This window comes from Calypte anna, chromosome 1, assembly GCF_003957555.1.
Source record: "Calypte anna isolate BGI_N300 chromosome 1, bCalAnn1_v1.p, whole genome shotgun sequence".
In the NCBI taxonomy this organism is placed as follows: Eukaryota; Metazoa; Chordata; class Aves; order Apodiformes; family Trochilidae; genus Calypte; species Calypte anna.
Window position 1 is genome coordinate 177,308,075 of NC_044244.1, and position 16,218 is coordinate 177,324,292.

Here is a 16,218-nt window from a genome sequence, read left to right on the forward strand (position 1 = left end):
TATCTGGTTTTTTTCTAGTCATAAGAGTAGTTTCCAAACATTTTTGCCTCCTTATTTTGCATGGTGAGGAGATGCTGCCCAGAACACCAGCACCAAGAAGAGGCAGGGAACTGCAGAGCAAGGGCAGTGCTGGGGGGTGTGTTACCATGGAGGGGGTGTGTGTGTGTGTGTGGAACCTCTCAGATCTGTGGATCTGCAGGTGCCTTCCTCCAAGGCCAGGTCTATTCCAGCTCCCCTTGCCGGTACACCTCGCATGTAGTGCCCCTGCAGGCTGCTGCCTGCCTTGCCGAATGAGGTTGTACAAGCAGGGAAAAGGAAGCCCAGGCCCAGGCCCCGGCCCTGGCTGAATACACTGCAACACTACCAAGCATATCTTCTTAACTCAGAAAGCTCTTTGCCTCAGTCTCGTTTGACTCCCATTGCTTTATTAACAGCATAAATTCTTGCACAGTCTTCTTACATGCACCATTTCTTTCCAGTTTGGCTAACCCCTAAAGTTAGCTTCCTTACAGAAATAATGAGCAACTTCCTTGCTCTCTATATAGCTTTACCTTACCCAAGATGACACTCAGGTATACTACTCACTGATCACAACTACCTAGAAATTACATGTAGCCTCCTAATCTGTGTCTGCTCTTTGCTGCACTAATGAAAATCTCTACTAAATGACTTGTTTTAACATGTTTTGCTAAGATACAATAGCATCCATCCTTCAGCCAACACCAGGGAAGGCCAACTAGGTAGGTGCCCTGCAGCTGGGAGCTGTGATGTACCAGTAACTGCATACAACTATGGCACAGCTCCTTGTGTTCTGGAACAGCACTGCGAGGATGGCAGACCTGAAAATCCTAAAAATCTATGCCTGTAACTTTATTTGTCCCAGACCTGGTGAGGTAAGCCCTCAGCGTTTCTGGCCTGAGCCTGGAGCCATGTTTTGAACGACAGACTGCTTTTTGCCTTGTAATATGCCACATCATATTAGCTGCCTTGCAGGATTTATATGTGACATGCACATGTACAACATCAGGAAACAGTTGCTACAACCCTGAACACCTGCAAACACATAAACACAAATCTTTTCAGTGGCCTGTTCCTTTAAAAGGTATATTTAAGTACGGGCTTCTCATTCCCCCTCAATAAAGACAATTTCAGTAAACCCACCTAAAATTATCTCTCTATTTGTCACCCAGTACCACTGTCTCTCCATGTTCTCACTGCAGCAGTTTTATTAGGTACTGTCACAGTTAGTTTGAAGATCTTTAAAGATATTGCAGGAAAAAGGAACAACACTGTGTTGTAGATAAGAGATTCCTGATTTATGATCAAATATATTATGGAACGCAACAGCATTTATAGCAAACTTTTATTCAATAGTTTAAAAAGTGTATGGAAATTTTTATGAACAGAGTTACTCAATGGAAAATACCTTCTTTACCCCCTTAAAAAGTTCTTCTGAAAGAACATCCATTAAATGTATTTACCCACAGTAAGCAGTTTTAAAATGCATGTGTATTTTTGGATTTCTTGTATACATATATAGCATTTCCATAGTTAAGAAGCTATTGTCCTGAGCAGTGTATGTGGAGACATCATTTAAACTACCTAATTACAGGACATTTATATAATTGACAACAAGCACAGAACAATTCATAGACTTTAAACATTTAATGTGCCTTTTCATCACGGAAGGCAAATGATGACTGTAGGACTGTTTAACACCGAGTGTCAATTTAGTATCATGTATTTAGATCTGGAGTATAAGCACAGAAGTTCTTGTGGAGTACATTTTGTTACAATAAACCAAGCTTGTATTCCGTCATAATGTGGGGTTCTCCCATAACCTCACTCTGTGAAGGATCTGGGAAAAAAAAAAAAAAAAAAGGTTGACAGTATGAGGCTTTTACCAAGCTACAAAGACCCACAGTATCTATGAACATGACCTTTTTTTTCAGTTCTAATGCTGAGAGCAACAGTTACTGAGCTGTTTTTTTGACAGTGTTGCACAATGCAAGTCTGTAACTCAGTCTCTAGCCCAAGCAGTGATCAGATAACACATCTATAGTGGAACAGTGCTTCATAATGGCACACACACACTTCAAATAAAACCACAGAGTTCTACAAAGATCAGTCTCCTGTAGCCTGAGTCTCAAGGCTGATGAATTTTGTACTTAACAAAGCTCAAGCAGTCTGACTGAGGCTTTTCTTCATAGGTGTGCCACATCTCTTTCCAGTGCAACTTCTCTGCACAACAGACCGTGCTCCAGCCCTTCTGTTAATTGGGACATAGCAGTGGTTTCTCTTCTCCACCTAACTGCCTAGTTTTGCAGAAATTCTATGCCCCTAAGTATCTCCAAGATACCCTTCATTCTGTAAAGTACAGTTGACATTAGCCACTGTACATATATGTTATCAAAAAAGGTGGTGATTGCACTTTGGAAGGGATACATCTTTTTTTCATGAGTGTATCAGTGTTTTCCTTTTATAAATAAGATGTACTAATGCCTTTGATTCCTCCAGAGACCAAAATTAAGTAACCCAGCCCCAGCTGATAAGAGTCTTAGCAAAAACACTTACAGCCCGCTCACTCCTCAGCACTCTATAAATGTTTAATTGATTGTTTTGGACAATGGTAAATAAAAATAATGTAAATTCTGTTTGACCTTCCTCTGTCCCCTAAACCACAACAGACTAAGGTTTAAGATTTCTTCCCTTGCTACCTATAAATCTGTCCCAGAAAATAATCCCAGATTTACCTCATCTCTAGATTCTCATTTACCCCTACATTATTTTCAGTTTCCTATCTCCCTGTCTCTTTCCATCCTTCAATCTCATCCCAAAATACCCTCCATCTCCTTAACTAGCAGCTAAAAGATTTTTTTTTTAAATCTATTCTGCCAGGTATATTCTTTCCACACCACACGTGGTGTCAGTCTGTAGTCCACCACAACTGCAGACTGTTGAGTTAAAATGAGGTAGCCTTCCATCTGCCACATCTCTGGTTCATTAGTTTAGTATCTCTCCACTAGCCTGTCTTTTTAGTTATAAAACTTACAAAAACTTTTGTATTTTTGTAACCTCTACCTGTCAAAATCTGCACTAGCATAGAAGGTTTCTGGTGAAACAGCCATACAACATAAATGCATAATCATCTTCTTTAGAAACCCAGCCTACAAGCAAATACTGGCTTACTCAGTATTTCAGAGCAATTTCCACACAGCTAGCAGCTGAACCACATCTATTTTTTATTCCCCCAGTGTGCCTTTGCCATTAAGGATTTAGCTTTTCTTTGTATTTTGTGCATTTAATTCTCTTATTCCTTAGAGGCAAAGAAACTTCATAGTTCCAAACTTTCACCTTTAAATGTTTCCATAACATTCAAACCAAAATGTATTTACCATTAAGGATATCCTCAAACCCGATGTATTCATCATTTCCCCTCAGAGTATCCAGTGCTACATTTGAGCTGTGAAGGAATGGGAGACGCTGAACCTGTAAAAAAGTCAACACTAATTCAAGTTTCTGCAAGTCTGAAATCGAGGGGATTTATATTTGGATTTCTCAGCCTAAAGTGACTGAAGAAAGTGACAGGCAAGTCACTTCTTGTTTCCAAACAACAATGAAAGAAGAGAACTACTGGCACACATAGATAGCAAAACCTGCCTCCCACTATCATCTTCTATCGTTTATCTCTGGTTTGAAAAGAGCAGCCTCTCACTAGATTTTTAGCTACTGCAGCAAATAGAGTAGTTAAAAAAAAAAAAAAAAAAAAGAAAGCAGGGTGGGTTTTTTCTCCTTTCTTATCACATAAAGCTGGGGAGGCTCACTGCAACAAACACACCAACACCAGGAACTCAGTTTTGGATGACTGACTTATGTTGACTGGAAATCACACTTTAAGTTTTCTGCGTTTCTTGACACAAGTCAAGAAAGTAAGTGAAAGGGCTATATTGATTTTCACATCTAAACATAGCCCTCCTTGTAATTAATCTAAATAATAATTATTTCTTTCATTCAGACCAATTCTGAAGCATCAAGTACAGACCTAGTTACTTTCAACGCTCTCTTCTGTACACTTCATCCACAGTATTATAAAAAAAATTCAAGTTGTACACACAGCATTCAGATGCTAAATACTCTGAGAATGGCAGATCTGTACTTGGAAGTGCATTCACTATTAGGAGTGATAGTTATGTCATGAACGTATTTTACAACCATAAAATTATCATGCAGAGATCCCTTTACATACAAAAACTATGTCCAAGATTTCCATAATCATTATTGGTACAATTACCAGATGTTCACATGCACTATTCCAATAAATATTTTTAAAATGTGAGATTAAACCACAAGAGAACCTGTGTATCTAAGATGAAGCTGTGAGTCAAAAATCACCATATTTCCCTCACCCATCCCCCAGGAATACCTGTGGAGACACATTAGTGGGATTATCCTCACCAGCCTCATTTTCTGCCATGTGCTAACACCAGTTAAAGAAAAGATTTTCCTCCCAAGATAGCAAGCTGACATCAAAAGATATCTTCATAGATCCTCTGTCTGGCTTCCACATTTTCAGGATCAGTCATTTCTGTCAAGTTTCATGCAGCTCACTGTGGTCCAGTAGCACCTCATCCACTGGAAGGGAGTCTAAAATTGCTTGAACTCACTTAGAAAAAAACTCTTAATAGCTTGACAACCTTCAGCAAGCCAAAGCAAGTTTACTAGGGCCATTGAGCTTTCTGTGTTTCCTGTGAGACAAAGCCAACCTCCTTCCAGTTATTCTCCATCCCAGGAGACAAAAAGGAAAACAAGACAGACTCAGCTTCTCAACTAAGAGTTAGAACCTTTGAGCTGAACTCCCTACAGACCTCCTCTGATCTTACAAGGAATGCTATGGAACAGCAATGAGCATAGCAAATTACCTGCTCCAGGTTTCATGTTATCTCCATATCCACTCCCAAATCACCACTGGCTTCAGATCCCAATGTCTCTGTGCCCTACAAATGCAGAGATTCCTTCCCAAGAATTAATACTCAATTCCTCCTGCTTTTCTATGAAGGATTACAGGAAGCTAGTCCATGAAAAGACATTCTGATATTAATAAAATTTTTAAAGTTATTAAAGTTATACCAATGCGATAAAAATGCTCACCTGTTTCACTGCTCTGAATTCCATCTGCAGCTTTAAAGTTGCGTGGAGTCCTTGAATATTTCTCAGTGTGTCGAAGTTTGTTTTGTCTTGATTTAACTGGAACTGCCACAAACAACATTGATTTTACTTTTTAACAGAAGTTATTTTCAAATACAGTCACAGAAAAGATCTGTGATATCCTAATTAATTTAAACATGCTTGTTAAACTTATATGTAAAAATACAAAATGTAGTGATTCAGCAATATTTGTGTTATGAAACTGATACTGCTTCTTGTTGGATTTTATTACAAATCAATTGCAATTTTATTTTGCTTTTTTTGACAGTCAGGACATGTAACACCACCAAGTGGTGTAGTTCTGCACTACTTTATATCTTGTCAGCATGAATTGGAACCTAAGTCTGGTTTAAAGGCAGAACACAAACTTGAAAGCCACAATTGATGTTGCTGTTAATCATCAAAGACTCTACTTGAAAACACTTACAGTACTTCTTATCTGATCAGTTAGGAAGACAGAACACCATATATAGGCCATATGACTCTCAAAATAAAAAGAAAGCTCATAATTTTACCAACTGCTCTAATACTCTTCAGTAAAACAAAGAAAATCTATTTAGTACAGGATGATTTTAATGGAAAAGAGCTGGCTCATGGACACTGAAACCACAAAAGTAACTTATGCTTAATGTTCAATTTAAGCTTGAGTAATCCAGTCTCAGATTTGGCTTTTAGAGTGGTGACTACATACCTGTAATGTTCACACAATACAACAGTCTAAAGTAAAACAAAAAATACTTTTTTTTATATTTTAAAACCTGTACTCAATCAACATGACAAAAGCTTACAAGAACATCATCCCATCCATGCAAATGGATCTCAAACACTAACAGGAAAATAGAAGCCAAAGGCATAACATGCATTTTGTTTTAAACAACCTATACTGAATGCTCTACAAAAGTTAGCAGAAAATACAATTTACATGCCTTATCCCAAACTTACAGTCCCAATCACATTATTTTTCATTTATTGTATTTTATTTTTAAAAGGTAGGGGTCCTTATATGGGTAATAGAAATGTTTGTTGTCTCTTAATAGTATCTGAATAACCTACCATTTATGGCAGTAAAAATAACAGTAACTCTCTGGCTAAGTTAAGTCTTTACCTGTTCAATGTACATGAAAATAAATCTTGGATAAGTCAGCCATGAACTTACAGAAAAACTAACCAAATAATATGTAGAAAAAACAATTTAGAAGTTTCACGTACTTCTTAGGGTATCACGTTGCCTATTTTAATTATTTTGGTGCATTTCTTTCTCTCTAGCATAATCTTTTCACGATGCACAGGTTTTATACAGCAAGAAAGTTAAAAACCAAGTTACAGAAGTCAGCTATAAAAAACTGGTTTGGATTAGAAAATATTGGACATTATATTCAGATCTTGTCATGCTGATTAGCTTAAAAATTTGGAACAGTCTATTCAAATACTGCCTTTGCTTGAGAGCATCTCATTAAATTAAATTTTCTGTGCCGATGAAGCAGGCACCAGAGACAAGATTCAGTTCAACCAGCTACTCAGCCCAGGTTCTCCATCTGGTTTCCCTTTTACTTCAACCTATGGTCCAGAGGCCACACTCTTAAGTGGTCCAAGTGCAATGACTGGGCCAGGTGAGACTGTATACACTCAGGACAAAATTAGGTGTAAAATTTCTAGGCAGGATCAGGTGAAAATGAAGATACATGGCAAACTTATAGACAAAAAGGGAGGATCAGCCTTCCAGAAGTGAAGGTTGTGCCCCCCACCCAACTAGAGAGACAGCTGACACAACTAGCTTAACTTTTACTTGATTAAACCTGAATAAGTAAATCCTACCCCACTGGAAGCCTGCTTACATATCTTAAGTGGAGAGAGTCACAAGTGGGAGTTTAATGTTAAACAAATTTGACAACAATGTTATTTGTATAAATAAAATGTTACTATCGTTGAGCACCTCTATTCTGCTAAAGGCAAGATCCCACTGATTCCTTGTTACTTCTCAAGGAGGTCCAGGTAACCATATTGTGAATTTAAACTTCTTAACCAATTAGAGAGAAGATGGCTACATTTGATGTTATACTTACATTTTTTTCTGACAGCTCCAGTGGGTGTCTGGGCATCAATTCACTTTTCACACTTGTAAAGCTAAAAACACAAGTAAGAAAATTGAACTTCAAATTAACTGGAATATTGTTTAAAAGTTCATTCCAAAACTGATCTCAGATACAAACATTGATCCACAGAGACACACAATTAGCACAGACTGAATTACCAAAGAAGAAAAAAAAGCTTAACAATGAAGCAGCAAAGACCATCCCTTTTTCTTTATGTTTGTTAAAACAGAAAGACAGTTTTCTGTCCCTGACACCCTTCACAAATAGAGAAAAATTTATTAATAAATGAAAACATCATAAATATAATTATGCCCAAGCTACATAACATCTGATTTTATATGTTCCAAGCTTTTGCAGCTGAACACTGTACACACTTTGCCTCCCAACTTCCAGTTGTATTACCCATATTTTCAACTCCAGTGACTTATTTTGTATTCATTATCCACAACATGTACATAGGTTTGCACTCACATAAAATAGCAAAACCCCAAATCACTATTTTTATTATATTAATTTTTATACCAATGCTGAAATTAATCATATCCTATGGTGCTGTGGCACACTCACATACATTAAAACTAGTGTGCATTTCATAATTATTGATACTTTGTCATCTCTTCTCTAAAGAGCAGTACCACACAGCTAAAATCCTGTTAATGTTACCTACTTCTTGAAGTGATATTTCACAGAAAGTTCACACTTGAAAGACAAGCTGATTAAATACTTGCACTTTAGGGCACAGATTTTGTGATACACTTTCCAAGAACCTTCTTTCAGAAGTCCACATCCAACAAATACTTTCTTTCTGTATCTGAAGTTCAGAATTGGGAGTGACACAATTCAACAAGGAAAAGTAAAGCTCACCCTCTACGCAGGAGATCATAACCTTCAAATGGTCCTGAAGCTGACAAATCTGTAAGTGGGATACTATCCTTCAAAAAAGCAGCAGCACCTCTGGAGTTCTGCAACAAAAAAAGCAAGGATTACTTTAGCAGAATCAGATCCCGTTTACATGGGCCATGAAGCCAGGCAAATGAAACAAAGGGCTCAAAAACTCCTTAAGCTACTCATGTACAATCCCTAGACTTCAAAGTCTGTTAAAAAAACCAAAAAAACCCCAAAACCAACCAACCAAACAAAAACCCCAAACCAAAATGCGACCAAGAAAAAGAAGCAAAAAACCCAAACCACAGAAAACACAAACACCACAGTAAGTGAATTCTTTCAGGGAGCCTACTAACAGCTAAAGGCACTTAAAATACATTTTTTTTGTCTGGCTGAAACAGTGAAACTTGCAATCACCCCTTGTTGATCCCCACCCTGGTCTGCAGGGATGGAAAGGAAAAAGGCAGGTCATGCTCTGCTGACAGGACAGAACATGTCTGAGCATTCCTTCATTTACTCCAATACAATGAAAGTCTATTGGCTGTGGAAAGACGGGCAGGCAAATCAGGAAGATTACAAAGTTGCTGTGAAGATATGTAGGGAGAAAACTAGAGAGGCCAAAGCTCAGCTTGAATTAAATCCAGCCAGTGTCAGTAAAGATAATAGAGTTTCTCTAAATATGTAAATAGCAAAAGAAGAGCTAGGGAAAAGCTTCCCCATCTACTTGGCATGTGAGGGGAAACTTGTGACAAGGAAAAGGCCAAAGTGCTGAGTGCTCATTTTGCCTCAGTCTTTGTCAGCACCAATTGCTCCCTGAGAGTACAGCGCCCTGAACTGGGAGACCAAGATGGGGAGCAGAATGAAGCCCCCATAGTCCAGGAGGAAACGATCAGTGCCCTGTTGTGCTGCAGGGATGTGCACAAGTCTATGGGACTGGATGGGATCCACCTGAGGGTACTGAAGGAGCTGGCAGAAGTGCTCACCAAGCCACTCTCCATTACTTATCAACAGTCCTGGCAAACTGGGGATATTCCAGTTGACTGGAAACTGGCAAATATAACACCCATCTACAGGAAGGGCCAAAATGATGATCTGGGGAACTACAGACCTGTCAGTTTGACCTTGGTGTCAGGGAAGATTATGGAGCAGGGCATCTTGAGTACCATCACAAGGTACATACAAGACAACCAGGTGATCAGGCCCAGCCAGCATGGGTTTACAAAAGGCAAGTCCTGGAGCAAAGAGGGAAACAGCCTCTTCTCCTTAGTGGACTGTGATAGATCGGACCAGAGGAAATGGCTGTAAGCTGTGCCAAGGGAAGTTTAGGCTGGATGTTAGAAAACATTTTTTCACTGAGAGGGTTGTGAGGCATTGGAATGGCCTGCCCAGAACAGTGGTGGAGTCACCACTCCTGGAGGTATTTAAAAGGCATTTGGACCTGCTCCTCAGGGACATGATTTAGTAGTTAGATTATGGTGTTGGTCAAAGGTTGGACTGGATGATCTTGAAGGTCTTTTCCAACCTAAACCATCCTGTGATCCAGACACAACCAAATAAGCCCAGATTGATTTTAACCATGGCTTAAGGCTGCCATAAAGAGGACAAGGTGTATTCATGCTGTCTAGTTTTCCAGTTAACTGAAAGAGCAAAGGAAAAACTTCTGCTTATAGCAGAAGCCCAGAAAACCACAGCTCCACAGACTTACTAACTAAAGGCATCTTTACCCAGACCATTAATTTCATCTCCATAACCTGCCTGATTTTACTGAAGTGATTTTAGGGTAGTTCACACAAATTGCTCAACCAATAATAATAAATTCTGGAAAGTAACAGCAATAATCTGTGGAAGGTGACAGTGACAAGCCGTTCAGTGGAGGAGTTTTCTCCAACAGCACTGTTGGACCCAACAGAAAATTCAGTGGCAGTGAAGGTCTTTTGTGCTAAGGTGTTAATAATTACCAATGACCTAACAACTATTAGAAAACCCTAAAACACCTGTTAATGCATTCATATAAAGCCTCTCCCAACTGATGTACTCAACACTGAACAGACCTTTCTGAGACTGCTGCAAGTGAAAGAAATAGTAGAGATACCGGGAAGATCTGATAAAACGGAAAATCAGAGTAAAAGACGACGCGAGGAGAAAACCATTAAAAACTCCCAAAAAGTAACGCCCTCCAGTCACGCCGATGCCCTGTCCGCCTCGGGTGGTGACCCCACAGCTTCTCACCACAGAGGACCGAGACACGGCCTCCCTCCGCCACAGCTGCGGCGCAGGAAGGCGCGGGGAGCCGGGGCTCCCCGGGGCACTTGGCCTCCCCGTGCCCCCTCCTTTCCAGAACGGCTTCAGCCGCACCCGCGCCTTCCCGGCTCCGAGCGCCAGTGACAAGGCCTATCGGAGAGCGGCCGGGCTGGGGTCGAGGGCCGCCCCCGGCCCGACAGCACCAGTGCCCGCCATGGCCGCGCCGGACCCCCATGACTCAGCACGGCCCCACCGCCCAACGGCCGCCGCCGCCCCCCGGGGATCCCAAAGGCCCCGGGGGGTAGCGGGGCTGACAGGCGCACACACCCCGCACCTCCCCCACAGAGAGATGGCCCCGCTTCCTTTCCTTCCCTTCCCCTCTCTCTCCCCGCACCACCACCGCACTCACCATCTTGCCTCACTCCCGCAGCCACTTCCGCCTCCTCCGCCTCCTCACTTCCGCCCCGCCCCGCCGCGTCACACGCAGGGAAGGAGTCGCGCCACGCCTCGAGGCAGCCTCGCGCGGGTGGGCGGGGCCGTGGCCGCTGTGGGGGGCGTGCGGGGCGTGAGGGGTCTGAGGGGAAGTGGTGCCGGTGCAGTCTCAGTCACGGAACGGACGTGGTTGGAGGAGACCGAGAGGATCACCGCGTCTAACTGTCAACATTCCCCCCCCCCCCCCAATCAAATAAATAAAATGTATTTATCTACAGCTGTATCACCGTGCCCTCTAGAGCGTGTCCTGCAGTACCTCATCTGCACGGGTTTTAAATGCTCCCAGGGATGGTGACTCCACCACTTCCCTAGGCAGCCTGCTCCAGACCTGACTACTCTCTCAGGAAAGCAATTCTTCCTCAAATCTAGCCTAGACCTCCCCTTGAGCAGCTTCAGGCCATTTCCTCTAGCCTCATCTTGGGAGGTCAGCACTCGCCTTCCTACAGCAGTTGTAGAGAGCAATAATATCTCCCCTCAGCCTCCTCATATCCAGACTAAACATTCCCAGTTCCCTCTTGGGACTTGTTCTCCATGCCCTTCACCAGCTTCTCTGAACTCATAGCAGCACCTCAGTGTCCATCTTGTCCTGAGGGTCCCAGAACTGAACACAGAACTCGAGGTACAGCCTCACCAGTGCTGAGTACAGGATCATGATCCTCTGCCTTCCATGGCCTCAGCTCCACTGCCCACAGGGCTGCTCTGCTGCTGGTAGACTGAACCGTGTTGTCCCCCCATGTCATCAAACCCTGGGTGCTCTGACATGACCCTGGTCCCCAGGAGTTGATAGTCTGGGGTGGTCATGTTGTGGTGTTGGGTGTAGGGTGCTGCTCCTGCTCAAACAGACCCTTTCCCAACAGGCCACCGGCAGCAGAGGGCTTGGGTGACACCAACAGCTTCACAGCAGTGACAACCTGAGGCAGAGAAACCGTGACAGGGAGCCATAATTTCAGTCTGAAGTGGAGGAGTCTGAGGGCAGACCTCGTCACACTCTGCAGCTACCTGAAAGGAGGTTGTAGCGAGGGAGGGTCCAACCTCTACTCATGAGTAACTAGCAATAGGATGAGGGGAAAGGTTTCAAGTTGCCCTAGGGGAGGTTTAGGTTGGATGCCAGGAAAAACTTCTTTACAGAAAAGGTTATCATGCACTGGAATGGTCTGCTCAGGGAAGTGATTGAGTCACCATATCTGAATGTGGATACCTATCACATAGGTATGGTGCTTAGGGACATGGCTTAGCAGTGGGCTGGTAGAGCTAGGTTAGCAGAGTTAGACTAAAGCTTGGACTGGATGATCTCACAGGTCTTTCTTGACTTGAATGGTCCTGTGATCCTGAGATAAATATATCCTTGGGCTCTGGGCCAGCCATGGAGCCTCCCTGGGCAGTGCTGTGGGAATGAGAGGTGTCAGCATACACAGCCCCACCAGGGACAGTGAGCAGCCCTCAGGGACTTGGTCTTCTGTCAGAGATCCCCAGGGGTGGGTCTGTTAATCTATGGAAATGAGTTTTGAGAATGATGTGTTAGTAGACAGGTATTAATAACCACAATAACAGTATAGTAAGAGAATTAGTACTAGCATGAACTTAAAGAACTTTGAATAACTTTCTGACAATCACGAGGAAGTTTTCCATAATTCTGATGCGTAGCTCCAGGTCAGCACCTGGTCTATCTATTTTACTTATTTCTTCTGAGACCTCATTCAACCCTTTAAGAATTTTCCCCAAATTACCCTGGTGCTGCAAACTCCATATATAAAAACTAAACACCAATTATTGCACAAAAAGCAGTATTTAGAAGTCAGTTTTCTCTACGTTTTAATGGCAACCTCAGCTTTGGAAAAAATCACTGAAAAATTCATACGTTATATTTGGTCTTCCTCTTTCTTGGGCAAAATCAATTCACCACCTAGAAAAAACATTCTCAGCCGAAGTTCTGGCCCTTTGTATTCGGATCTTTGGCTTAAAGCAAAGACTTCAAAAGAATGAGAATGGAGGACTGGGGTTTTCAAATAATTTTTAGGAAAACGGGTACCACAAAGGTCTCTCTGATCTTATAATGGGTACTCGGATATTGTGGAGCTGGATTCATTATTATAGAATAGATGTGAATACAAAAAACAAATCGAGTTCCTGTTTGACTGCAGCTTACAGAAAAAGCTAGGTTTGTCACTAAATGTATTTATTTATTGACTGACTTTGTTGACCAGGATATGACTGTAGAGATGAAACATCTAATTTTCAAAGTCATTCTTGCAGGACACAGACAGGATGCAATCACTGCATGTACATTTTTGACATCACTGCAACCCGCAGTCCAGGCTGCATAACATAAAAGAACATACATTGCAAGAAAGATCTGCTTTTCCTTTAAAGACAGGCTTTCATGCTAGGGAAAACTTCCAGACATAAACACACACCACACACACGTTTTCTCATCAAATTACCAAGTAGTTTAAGTTGGAGCAAGGCTCAATTTCTTTCACAACCAGCTTTGTTTGAATGATCTTACAGTGAGCATCCCAATGGGGTGGACAATTGGAGTAGCATCTCGTTCCTCTCTGTGGCCCCACTGCAAGCTGGTAGGAGTCCCACGAGCGGCTGTAACTCCTGATCAAGCCTTGGATCAGAAATGAGAGCGTGTGGTGAGCTGGGGGTCTGCTCAGAAGCAGTAGGTTTGGCTGACCTCTCTGTGCAGATGATTTCAAGGCTGCCCCCAGAAGCCCCCAGGCTCTGCCCCAGGCACAGCAGCCCCTGCACCACACACAGGGCCCCGTGTGCTGGAGCCTCCCTGCCAGGGAGTGCTGCTGGCATGTGGGTCTGAAGAGGCTCTGAAGTCATGTTCCAAGCAGTCGCTAACAGGGTGGAAAGTGGAATGCAGTGACTGTGGTTGCTAAAGAGACCATTCTTCTATGTGGACATTCTTAAAAGAGTGTGTGGACACTCTAAAATTAGTGTTAAAATAACTACTGCTCCTTTAAAGTGATTACCTCTGTAAATTTGGGATTTTCACACATGGCTTTTAAAGATGACCTGGAGGTTGGTGGTTTTTTTTTAAGAATTATTTTTTTCATCATTTTGTGTAGAGAAGGTCAAAATGCATGAATGTTTTCGGTATTTTCTGGATGTTTTTTACCTCAGCATTTGTGGAATGTCAAATCTGGTCTCCTTGGTTTAGCTGGAGGACTTCTCTGAGGTTTCAAGTGATCTTTAGATCATGGGTTCTTTTATGTTCTAGAACTGAGGAAAGTTTGTTTTGTTTTTTAAAAACCACAATGTTTGAAATGCTCTTTTTACGGTTAAATTGGTGTTAACAAACATAAAACCTCATTAAACAAAGTTTTAGACACCCTGACTCAAATTCCTTTTCCCAGTATTTAGCTTTTTCTTTCCTGGATCCCAGCACAGCATCGTGTCATGAGAGGTCTGTGTGTGTCCCAGGGAGGCCTCAGGGAGAGGCTTCCTCAGTGAAGTGGAAACTTGTCATGGCTGCCTGGGGCAAAGCTGCCACATCCCACCCTCCTCTGCCCTTAGAAGAGGAGATCTATGGAGACCACCATCCTTCTGGGAACTCTGCTGCTTTGTTTTGGAGCCAATGTATCCTGTCTCTTCGCTAAATTAAATGGTACTTCTTACCTTTTCCATTCCCAGAGCATAGAGTGACAGGAGATACAGAAATGCCCATTGATTTACACCATCAGTCCTACTTAATAATAGCAAAAGAAGAATGTTGTCCAAGGAAACCTGCCTCTTTATCCATGCTTTTTAATACTGATGAATCTTTGTCTCTTGTCAATATACGATTCCTTTGACGTATCCTTGGGCAATCTGTTCTGAGTACGTGAAGCTCTATCAGAAGAAAACTTTTATCCTGTGGGACAGGGAAACTCTTGCACTGGTTTCTGTCAACAGCTACTTACAACCTGTTAAAGTGAAAGTACTTTTTATTTATTTTTAATAAAATCAAATAAACACATTTTCTTTGATCGTTAAGAAGTCCTTTCTTGTTAACTTGCTTTATGCTTTTATGTTTTGGCATTCATTGTAAATCTAATTATTTAAAAAGTTATTTTGTTTTAAATTATTAAACCTTTTCTGAATTTAAGATAAACAGGGGCATGTTTTGTTAAAGATTAAAAATAAATTTCACATAAAACTGCAAAACGTAGCAAAGATAATAACGTGTAGGCGTCAGAGTGTTCCAAAACAAGACTCTCTAGGGGCTCTTCTGAACACACAGCTACGTTAAAACCATGTTCTGAAAAGGCTCAGGAAACCCCTGACTCTAACCCACCCTTTCCTGAAGCTGGTGAAAGTATTTAGAAAAAAAGTTAGTGTTGCAGGGAGAAAATAATAATAATAAAAAAGAATCCCACATACTTCCAAAGCAGATTACTTTTTCCTGTTTGTTTACTAGCAAACTCTACAGCATGAAGGATTTGCTTGAGTCAAAGCTTGCCCATCCTCATCATCCAACTGCAGCAACCAGTCTGACAAATGACCAAAAAATGGGCATTGCTATCTCTCTATGAAACGTTAATGTCATTAATGTGCTGTGGCATCCAGTGCAGAAATAACACTAACAATCCCTTCTTTCATTATTTGAGTTGTACATCATCAGTTAATTTTAAGTGAGGAGATAGTGTATCTCTAGAAGTGTCTTCACGTCCTGTTTCAGCAGATCAAACAAGTTTGTTGTGTTTTTTTTTTTTTTTTAATCCAGGTTATGTCCTTGGATTTAAAAAAAGTCCATGTTGTCTTGAAGTGATGGCCTATCTTGTAGCGTGCCAGTGCTTGTTTTAGTCTCAGACTGGCACCTGTACTCTCTCTTTCTTTGTAGTAACCCGTTGTTCGGATTCCGAGAAACTTGGGCTTCTCTTCTCCGTCCGTCTCCTGCGGAGCCAGAAAAACCGGAGCCTGCAACTCGGCGAGCGAGGCACTAGGGGCTGCTCAGTAGCCAAACACCCTGAACCTGCCTTCCTCCTCCTCCTCGCTTGCCGGCTGCCTCAGTCTAGCTGGGAGTTAGATATTAGTGGCTGATTTCGGGGACTTTTTCACTTCACTCGCAACACTATGAGAATTATGAAAAAACAGAGCCGAAAGATAAGAAGCAATGTGCATGCAACAGCTCAAGCTACATGGGCTGTACCTGGGGGAATGGGTTAGGAGTACTTCCCTACTCACAGCTAAATAACTATATTACCTCCTTGGGACCATTAAATTCTTAAACCAATCCTTCCCCCTGAATCCAAAGCTTAATCTATCTGGTGTTCATACAGGCAGGATCTCACTGCTCCAGAAGCTCTTT

General features: G+C 41.8%; 1 protein-coding gene across 2 annotated transcripts; it reads right to left on the reverse strand.

The window, feature by feature from the left end:
- Positions 1-1,345: 1,345 nt before the first annotated feature.
- On the reverse strand, positions 1,346-15,888 carry POMP (proteasome maturation protein). 2 transcript variants are annotated; one of them, XM_030447858.1, is made up of 7 exons: positions 15,883-15,888; positions 10,834-10,841; positions 8,163-8,260; positions 7,269-7,329; positions 5,149-5,250; positions 3,396-3,489; positions 1,346-1,858 (listed from the first exon to the last, which is right to left on the reverse strand). In XM_030447858.1, exons 2-7 carry the CDS (start codon positions 10,834-10,836, stop codon positions 1,791-1,793), a joined length of 426 nt encoding a protein of 141 aa, XP_030303718.1. In that variant the 5' UTR covers positions 10,837-10,841; positions 15,883-15,888; the 3' UTR covers positions 1,346-1,790. The 2 variants fall into 2 exon arrangements, with proteins under 2 accessions (XP_030303718.1, XP_030303708.1); XM_030447848.1 differs by lacking the exon at positions 15,883-15,888 and having other exon boundaries at positions 10,834-10,943.
- Between the last annotated feature and the right edge of the window lie 330 nt (positions 15,889-16,218).